Here is a 9,933-nt window from a genome sequence, read left to right as displayed (position 1 = left end):
CAAGTTTATCCAATTTATTAGTGTTTATCGTCAAACTGCTGCTATTGAGGAGGCGTATTCCAATAACTTAACAATGCACCGGTTTTAGGTATCAGAGTCATCGGTATCGATAGTACCCAATACGGATAATGTAGCAGCGGTATCAAAGCAGGAAGATATATTTTATAAAAATGTGTTTTCTAAGTTTTTCTGTGCCGAGAAGCAGAAAAATGACCTTAAAAGCGGTTGATAAATCTGTTTTGTTTCACCTATTTTTAGAAATGTAAATAGAAATTTATGGTAATATATGATACAAGAAACGCGAATGGCGAAACATGCTGTTTTTAGAAACAAGTTGAGGCCAAAACATTGGGGAAAGACCCGATAAAAAATCGATCAAAAGGCAATTCGTTTATCAAACACCAAAAAACCTATTTCTATTTCCAGAAACGTGAAAAATCATTTCTGCTGTTTCTAGACTCATAAACAACAGAAACATTATCAAACAGTGCCTAAGATCTTAGTATTTTGAAGAGTACAACTGTCTGATCAAACCTGATATAGTCGATCCTTATCAATATTAGTATCAATATCAGTAAGACCGATATAGGTGCCTACAGGGCTGTCAATTTCTAACCCCAATTGAAAAACAAACCAAAAACCAATTAAAATAAAAACAGTTTTGTTCTAGTCGGGCCCAGTACCATAGCAAAACCGGTTAAACTCAACCAAAATCGAACCTTGGCTTAACGGTTTGATTTCAGTTTGACTCAGTATTAGACCGAAATTGATGCAAACCTAACCAAAATCAGACCGAACCAACCAATTCACACCCCCAAATTCCGTCCCCCCTCTCTCTCTCTCTCTTTAAGAAATAGTTTTTTCTCTTCTTAGGTGGCTACAGAGGACTGGGAAGTGGGAACTAATGAAGTCGGTGGCAGTGGGTCCACCAAAAGTTTGGAAAGGTCAAACTCTCAACCACTGATTTTGAGAGGAGGGGACCACAACATATGTCATGGATGGAATTCTAGTATTCTTTCTTTCCTTTTTCTTCTTTTCCTCTTTGTCCCTAAAAAGACAAATGCAATTGGGATTCTGGGAATGGTCCACAGGGTGCATGCGCCAAGTACCTGAGTAAGATAAGAGTAAGCAAATGTCAATATCTGATATATATACCTGTTCATGCCACGACTTCCAAATCTCTTTTGTCCTCTTCAACCTCCTCCTTCAAACTCCAAATCATTCTCTGCTTGACCGAATCATCACCTTTAACAGCAACTTGGGAGATATATAAACAGAGCAGCTCTTCTGTTTGCTTTAATACCCAAAAGAAAAAGGAAACCCTGAGAAGTGAAAAAGAGAGCAAGAGGGACAAAGCGATTAAATCCCCGTTCCAGGTGAGGTGGTTTCATCTTTCTCATATTTTCTTTTCAGTAAAGGCTGTTATGTTCAGAGAGGGTGGTGGTGGTTCCAAGTTCCGACCACACCTCCTTAGTCCCAGAGAGGCCAATTTTGGCTGTTTATGCAGGAAAGTATTAAACATTCTAAAGGGTTTATTAAACAATCAAGACCAAACAAAGGGAAAGCTTTTCTTTGATGGAAAAGTAAATGGACTTTCCCCCTCCTTGCACTTGCACTCCCTACTAAAAAAGTAACACTAATCACTCCCCTCCTACTCATGAAGAACAGAAGGAAGAGGAAAGGGAAAGCCATCATCAAAAGGGGGAAAGAAGAAGGAAAATAAAAATGATAAAAGTTGAAAGGGAAAGGAAGAGAAAAAGTGAAGCTTTGCTTCCTTCGCAAGATTCCAATGCACCCCCACAAGCCCCAAGACTTAAAAAAACCAATATGAATTCTACAATCACATGGACAAACACTGTTGGTGGTTGATTGCATTTATCAATCCAATTCCCAACTCTGATTTCTGGTTTCTGATGCAGTGATGCCCATCTGCTTTTTTTTTTTTCTCAATTTCTAATATAAACCCAGATTGAGAGAATCAAAACATGGCCTTTTCGTACATTGTCGATGAATTATTACCACCAGGAAAAAAAAAAACTACATTGGCCATCAATGATGATGATAACTCGTTCTAGACTCTTGGAGACTGGACCTGGAGTGAGTGATGGCTAGAGACAAGAGAGGTTTTTTTTTTCTTTGTTGGTGGTGGTTGTTGTTTGAGGTGAATGCCATCATATTTTACACTTTATAAATATGGAGAAGAGTGAAGAACAGAGTTTTAAAAAATGGAATTGGATTGGAAGAACAGACCAAGCCTGATCTCAGTGTGACTGTGCAGTAACTTAAGCCATAAGGCGCTCGTCTTATCTTTATCTCTCTACTCAATTTAGTAAATTAAGAGTTTCCTTTACTTTTAAGTGTTAAATTAAGATAAGAGATACCTCTGCTGCCATTGAGGTCGTTCTCTTCTCCTTGAAAGTATTAGTATGATAGTATCACACTATTTATTACCAGCTTCGCCTTCTAGGCTTCTACCATCCATCGGTCCTTGCTAAGCAAGTTGGTCTCATATATACTCCCAGAAATCACGGAGCTTAGATCCTTAGCTGCACTTGCAATCAATTAAATTTATGGTTGAGGATTTTCTGAATAAGTGGCATAGGGAGTGCATCAATGAGGAGTGATTATCATGAGAGAGAGAGAAACCCCAAGGGGTACTGGAGTTGGCAAGGAACCTTTCCCTTAGTAAACATGTGATTCTGAGTTCAACTCCTCGTGTCTCTTTGGGGGCCACTCACATGGGGGGTGTTTAGTGCGCTTCACTATTTCCAGTGAAAATTGAATGATTCAATCTAAATTGCAAAAATCAATCTTGTGCATGGAGAGGCAAAGAGCGATAGAGAGGAATGAAACTTGGCAGCATGGTATGAGGAAAAAAATTATAAAATATTCAAATAGAACCCTAACAGAGGTAAACATTTGTTAAGGCTTATAACGCATGGTCTGAGGAAACCGTGGTTGGAAAATATATCTTCTTTATACGAATGGAGAGGAGTCGGACTCTTTATTTAATCCCATTATGATCCGATCCATGTGGTTGTGAGGTCAGTATGAGTCTGTGAGACTAGTCAGGCCGAAGGCCTAGATATCCGTCGTTAAAAAGAGAGAGAGGGAAAATGTGCTACTTCTAATAAGTAGGAGGACAATTTTATTATTCTGATTGTTATATATGAAAAATTCTCTATTTATGTCACATGTCAAATTGAATGGTTAATCTAACAAGTGATTGATGCTAATATAGGAACCGGTGATTATGAGAACAAAATTTCTTCAAGTTTGTAGGTTCCACCGTTAAGCACTCGATCCACTGCTGCAACTCGTGATTATAAAAGTTAGGTGTCGACCCAAATCCTCAACCTCTCACGGGAAAATTGTTCCCTAAGATAGTTAAGGGAATTGTAGATCATAGAACCGTGAGGTTGGAGAGGGAAGTCATGTGGAGGTAGTTGTGGACATTATATATATATATATATATATAGAGAGAGAGAGAGAGAGAGAGAGAGAGAGAGAAGAAGAAGAAGAAGAAGAAGAAGAAGAAGAAGAAATTTCAGGGCAACTAACAATTTTAATATTTGATGGTGATTTTCAATTGCATTTTACAATGTCATTTTCACGAACACTAGCTTAACTTAGTGATGACAGCTTCGCTTGAAGAGCCAACACCCAGAGGAGAAACTTGTGGGATCAAACCTTGCCATATGCATATGTAAGTAGGAGTAGGTGGTCATTGCCCCTATTAAAGCCCAATAGGCTGATCATTGGCCAGCAACGCTCAGTAGGATAGCAGATAAAAAAAAAAAAAAAAAAAGGGGTCATTTTCAACACCATGGCTGGGTTGTAAAAGTTGCAATTTTTGGAAAATGATGTTCACATTGCTGGTATTATGCATCCTTTCACCCTTTCAAAAACAAAGGAAGTGAGAAAGTGTGGATCTGCTCCTAAACACATTGGGTAGGTCATCCCCCCCCCTCCCCCGCGGAAATTGAAGTGGATGCTTCCTTGTGCATTCCCATTGGCCCTCGCACATCTGTAGGAATCACACTCCTTGATGAGAAATACTTCTCCAGAAACATAAGGGAAAAAGAAAGCTAACTGCTTGCATTTGTCTACGCAGAGACATAGATGGACACAAAAAAACCACACAACCCCAGCTGAAGATGTTTCCGCATGACCTCCCATTGACTTACGTGTTAGCACAATAGCCACACAAACGGATAGAGTTCCTTTAGTCATAAATAATAATAAATGATGCATTACATCTGTTATACTCTCATTGGCTTTGCGTGAAAGATTTCATCCCACACTGACAATTTGTCAATCTGGTTCGTGATTCTTTTTTCAAAGTTGAAAAGAAAAACCCTAAACAGTTTGAAGAGACTGCTTTTTTTTCCCTTTAAACCCTCCTTTTTACATGGAAACAAAATAAACCAGGTGAGGACCGTTAGGTTATAGCCTTAAAAGGTGATCCTTGCCAAGGTGTATTACAAGTTTGTCAACCATCTTGGGTAGCACACACCCCTATCTATGGGTCACATTTCTTATATCTGATTGTGTTTATTGTGCGTGAATGTGTATTAGATAAAAAGTTAATAATGGATGATGACTTAACGTTTTACAATCCTTCTGTTGAGGACGATCGTGAGCATCTTCTTCAATTGTAGCTTTTTCCAATCTAGTGTGGTTTCCCCCCCCCCTCTCCCCTGTGTCAACTTTGGGATATGGCGCCCTATCAAACCAGATTGTGAGATTATACTGTGATTTGGGCCATTTTAACCTCTACATGGGGATGGCATGGTTTTAAGAATTGGTATCGGATCAATCAGATCAGTTCATTTATATTGATCTTGACAAGGGATCTGCTGTCAAGATCAAGGGGATTAGATAGTTTTGTTCATAAAATCCTTCGGTCATGAGAGGTGGTTCCTTGTGCTATATTGAGAAATCCTTTCTTGGCGAGCAGTACTCTCTTCTTAAAGAATGGAAGTTTATGGTTAATTAGGTTTTTTGGGAATGTATATTCCTTCCAAAGTGAAGTATTTTCTTATTATTTTTTTCCCCTTTCCTTGGGATTTCACTATCATTTTCTTTTGCTCTTCCAATACAAAGCTTTCGTTTTCCTTTTATAAAATAAAAGATAAAGCATGGGTAAGGTATGGTTTGAGAAATTGAAAAAACAACTTTTCCACCATAAGGTCCAAGAGAACAAACCAAAAATTCTCCATAGAAGATCAAAAGGTAGTTCTTCTAATGATTCCATCAAATTTTGTGAAAATGAAGGTTATTGAGGGTCATAATTACCTCCATTGTACAAAGTCACATCCAACCGCGATAAAGTAATTTCAAACGTCCAACATATAGGAGAGTCACGATGATGTTAGCTCGTGGGAGAACCCCACTCCTCTCCCCTGCTCCCCCCTCCCTTCCCCTCCCCTATTTCACCGTGGTCGAAGGAAAATATTCCCCTCCCCCCCCCAATTTGATTTGATGAATATCTATTTAGAGTAAATTTTTCTTCACCTGTACAACCAAAGAAATCTCTTTTCCACCTCTGATGTGACTATGTGATTAGATTTTTTGTGCATGATTTAAAAAATCAGGTGTTGGATGAAGTGTATTGACTGATCAACATAGATATTAAGTGATACCTATCCCAACTTGTATTGATAGAATGGTTCCAACTAGAGTTAAGTCTATCAAAGAATGATTTTTTAAATTATAATTGAGGGAAAAATTGTCTAATTCAACGTTATACAATCCATTCGTTATCTATATCTGTATCAGCTGAGTCCAATATTGATTTTGATACTAGTTTTTAAAACCATGCTCGTGTTATCATTAAACTCCCACCCCTATTATACATAATTGAAAATATCCTTTCCCATGCTAACCCAAATGCGTAGATGTTAGTAGATGTGGAGATTCTATTTTCACCCTAGGTGTGGAAAACTTGTTCCTTTTTTTCTTTCTTTTTTTTGTGTGCGTGTATTTGTCTTTCTCATGACTATATATTTTCAAAGAAAAACTCAAGACTATATTTAAAAAGAAAAAGAAAGTATGCCTGTAAAGCTACTTTATGAGGAATTGGTATGTATCCTCTCATATAGATGAAAAGCATACAATGATATAATCTTTAGTTGTTTAATTACTGAAAAAACAGACTTTTTTTTTTGAATGCTAACAGACAAAAAATATGGTGATACACAAGTACACCTTTTTATTGGGTAGAATGTGATTTACAAGTACACATCTGTAATACCTGAGCTGGAATTTCAGGGTTTCAAAGTGAAACAGGATTCCATCCTCTCTTTTTCATTTTCCATATGCCAAGTCAGCAGACCCTTTTAACTCACTAGTCACATGAGCCCCTTCATTTCTTCCACAATTCATATTTTTCAAATCTCAAGCCTGCCTCTCTATATTAAGTGTGTCCCCTCGACCCATTTCCCAAGCTTCTGGCTCTCTCTCTCTCTCTATCTCTGGTTTGCTTGTAGGTGGTATCTTCCAATTTCCAACAATCTTTCCCTCCCAAAATCATGCATTCTCTATCATGGAAAACAGTTGCAACTGCTGTTGCTCTGATCCAACTATGCTTTTCAATGGATGTAGAGGCTTCTCCATCTCTACCAGACAAAATCACCAAGCTGCCCGGGCAACCCCAAGTCAGTTTCCAGCAGTTTTCAGGTTATGTTACTGTGGATGATAGGGAACAGAGAGCTTTGTTTTACTACTTTGCGGAAGCAGAAGTAGATCCAGCCTTAAAGCCTCTTGTTCTCTGGCTAAATGGAGGTCTGCAACTTCTCCTTCTCTCGAATTTGTTTTCTGGGTAGAGAAGGAAAACACTAACATATCATGAAAAGGGGAGGTCCCTAATAATATCTCTCCTCGCCCAATCCTTCCATCTGATGATTTTAAAAGTGTTTAGTTTTCTCTTGCAGGGCCTGGTTGTTCTTCTCTTGGAGTTGGAGCATTTTCCGAAAATGGGCCTTTCAGACCAAGTGGAGATTTTTTGGTCACAAACGAGTATAGCTGGAACAGAGGTTCAATACCCATCAAAATATCTTCTTTTTATTGCTTCTTCGGAAAATTGTTTTCTGCTGATTAATGGGTAGTTATGAAGAAAAGCGGAAAATTAATCTTTCATGTTCTTCTGATTTGCAGAAGCAAATATGCTATACCTGGAAACACCTATAGGGGTTGGCTTTTCTTATTCAACTGATACATCATCTTACGAGGCCGTGGGTGATATGGTAACAGGTGTGTCTCATGAACTTCAAGGCGAGGCTTTTACTTAGCCATTGCGTATAACGATTTAGTCAAAGTTTTCTGTAGTTCCCTCTCTATTATGCAGGTTTTCAAGAATCTGATCTTTGGGAATGGCAGTTTAGCTAATGATAGTTCATTTCATCTGTTGTGAAGTGGGTGTTGGATTCTAGAAAATGTGTTCTTCAAATTTAATTCTTGTTTTATGAAACTCTCTTCTCATTTTGTCTTCTTAAGCTAGAGATAATCTTCTGTTCCTGCAACGCTGGTTTGCCAAGTTCCCTGAATATAGGCAGAGAGATCTATTCATAACAGGGGAAAGCTACGCTGGTAATTTTTCTGTAAACAACTCTTAAAAATCTTTTTCACTTCTACTGTGGAAGACAATGCTGACTCTTTTTATTTTGCCTCAGGTCACTATGTTCCTCAACTTGCAGAGCTCATGGTCCAGTTCAACAAGAAGGAGAAGTTGTTCAATCTGAAAGGAATTGCTGTGAGTAGTCTTATGTCTAAAAGTTCAACATTCCTTTGCAAATAAAATCACAGTTGATTGATATTATGTTACATTTGAAATTTTGATTTTGATGGTTCCTCATTTCCTTGCTACAATTTTTGTTTTCTTCAATTTGGAGCTGAATCACAATTTCTCCTGTGGCAGCTGGGCAATCCAGTCCTAGAATTTACCACAGATTTCAATTCGAGAGCTGAATTCTTCTGGTCTCATGGGTTGATATCAGATTCCACATATAGAATTTTCACTTCTGCCTGTAACTACTCTCGGTATGTGAGTGAGTACTACAGAGGATCTGTTTCACCTATTTGCTCCAGAGTGATGAGCCAGGTGAGCAGAGAAACAAGCAGATTTGTGGACAAGTATGATGTTACCCTTGATGTCTGCATATCGTCAGTGCTCTCACAATCAAAAGTTCTTAGTCCACATGTGAGTTGAATCCGTGGTTTTCATCTCTTTCTCCATCTCCATCTCTATAACTTCCTTGTATATAAATCCATTATCTTTGTTTTCTCATTTATCTTTATCGATTTCTCCTTACTTTGATCTCGCAGCAAGTTACAGAGAGGATAGATGTCTGCGTTGAAGATGAAACCGTAAATTATTTAAACAGGATGGATGTGCAGAAGGCTCTTCATGCACGTCTTGTGGGTGTCAACAAATGGGATGTTTGCAGCAAGTAACTCTCTTAACCACATTTAAAGAATTAGGAGTGTCCTCTGGTAAAATTGCATATGAAATCTAACAATCTCAACCATTGCAATTTCTGTTGATGGAAACTATCAGAATACTTTTTCATAATATTTAAAACATCAAGGGAAATTAAGAAATTTATGGGATTTCTAGGATCAAAAGATTGGACACTTTCTCAACTGTGATCGCTTGATCCAACAATCTGGTTCGGCCAGATTGTACTTGCTGTGCCCAGTCATACAACAAAACCATATAATCCAAATTTACAACCAGGTTTTGTAGCTAATCATATGAGCTAGTGTTTTGTTAAGCTAGCTAAGATTTATTGAAGTGATTCCAGAGAATTAAAATTATTGGTGAGGAAGATGAATGTTATTGTTAATGGAATTGTAGGAGCTCTTCAAGGTTTCATTTATTTTCTAATGTGAATTTTCTTGTGGATATCTCTCCAATGGTTGTTTGAAGCATTGTTTTCGTACTATTGTCACAGCATTCTAGATTATGAGCTGCTTAACCTGGAGATACCTACAATTCCTGTATTGGGCTTTCTCATTAAAGCTGGAATTCCCGTCTTAGTTTACAGGTAATTCCTGTTCTTTAATTTTCTCCCGTGATCCTAATAAGCGCATAAAAAATTTTATTTCTTATTTCCAATCTTAATCGTACATCTCTCTTCAATCACAGTGGTGATCAAGATTCGGTTATCCCATTGACTGGGAGTCGGACACTGGTCCATGGCCTAGCAGGGATGTTAGGCCTGAACACAACAGTACCATACCGAGTTTGGTTCGAGGGGAAGCAAGTAAGTCTTTGTTTTAAGTATTTTGCTCCTCCCCTCCCCTCCTTTTTTTTTTCTCTTTATATGCATTTCTTTTCTAGCTTTCTTTTAAGTATCTCTCTCAAAGAAAAAGTAAACAAACATTAACAAAAAAATTGTTGGATCTTGAAAATTTTGCATTAAGGCAGGGAAAGATAGTTGGATTCAACTAGAATCAAGTTACAAGATTCAATTAGAAATTGTGGAAGAATAATCAGACTTCACAACTGGTCTGGTTTTTTGGAATTCTAAACTTGTTGAATGGCTTTTATTTCAGGTTGGTGGATGGACTCAGGTGTATGGTAACATTCTTTCCTTTGCAACCATCAGAGGAGCATCTCATGAAGCTCCATTCTCTCAACCAGAGAGATCACTTGTGTTGTTCAAGGCATTTTTGGATGGCAGACCTCTACCAGAAGCATTCTGATCTTTTGATCAGTTATGTAGGAAGTGAGACAAGTAACTTCTGGTAATAAGCAAAGCTTGCGTGGAAGAGAGATTGTAATTGTTTCTGTTTGGTTTGTCGACATTGTTGAACTGCAAGGTGGAAGAATTTTGTATAGATTGATGTCAAGAAAGAAATCTTTGAATGTCTCTGTCACCTCAACCATGATCATCCAAGCAAAATGAATTTCAGAGACAACTGTCATCT

General features: G+C 37.9%; 1 protein-coding gene across 2 annotated transcripts; it reads left to right on the top strand.

The window, feature by feature from the left end:
- The first annotated feature begins 6,413 nt into the window (after positions 1-6,413).
- Positions 6,414-9,888, top strand: LOC122078622 (serine carboxypeptidase-like 45). Of its 2 annotated transcripts, XM_042644691.1 has the most exons (10): positions 6,414-6,786; positions 6,936-7,037; positions 7,159-7,254; positions 7,498-7,590; positions 7,674-7,753; positions 7,919-8,200; positions 8,326-8,450; positions 8,955-9,047; positions 9,149-9,266; positions 9,559-9,888. In XM_042644691.1, the coding sequence occupies exons 1-10, from the start codon at positions 6,534-6,536 to the stop codon at positions 9,706-9,708; spliced, it is 1,392 nt and encodes a 463-aa protein (XP_042500625.1). In that variant the 5' UTR covers positions 6,414-6,533; the 3' UTR covers positions 9,709-9,888. The 2 variants fall into 2 exon arrangements, with proteins under 2 accessions (XP_042500625.1, XP_042500626.1); XM_042644692.1 differs by lacking the exon at positions 7,498-7,590.
- Positions 9,889-9,933: the final 45 nt, after the last annotated feature.

Source organism: Macadamia integrifolia, chromosome 5, assembly GCF_013358625.1.
Source record: "Macadamia integrifolia cultivar HAES 741 chromosome 5, SCU_Mint_v3, whole genome shotgun sequence".
In the NCBI taxonomy this organism is placed as follows: Eukaryota; Viridiplantae; Streptophyta; class Magnoliopsida; order Proteales; family Proteaceae; genus Macadamia; species Macadamia integrifolia.
The sequence above is the reverse complement of the archived record's forward strand: the minus strand, read 5'-3'. Positions and strand labels throughout refer to the sequence as shown.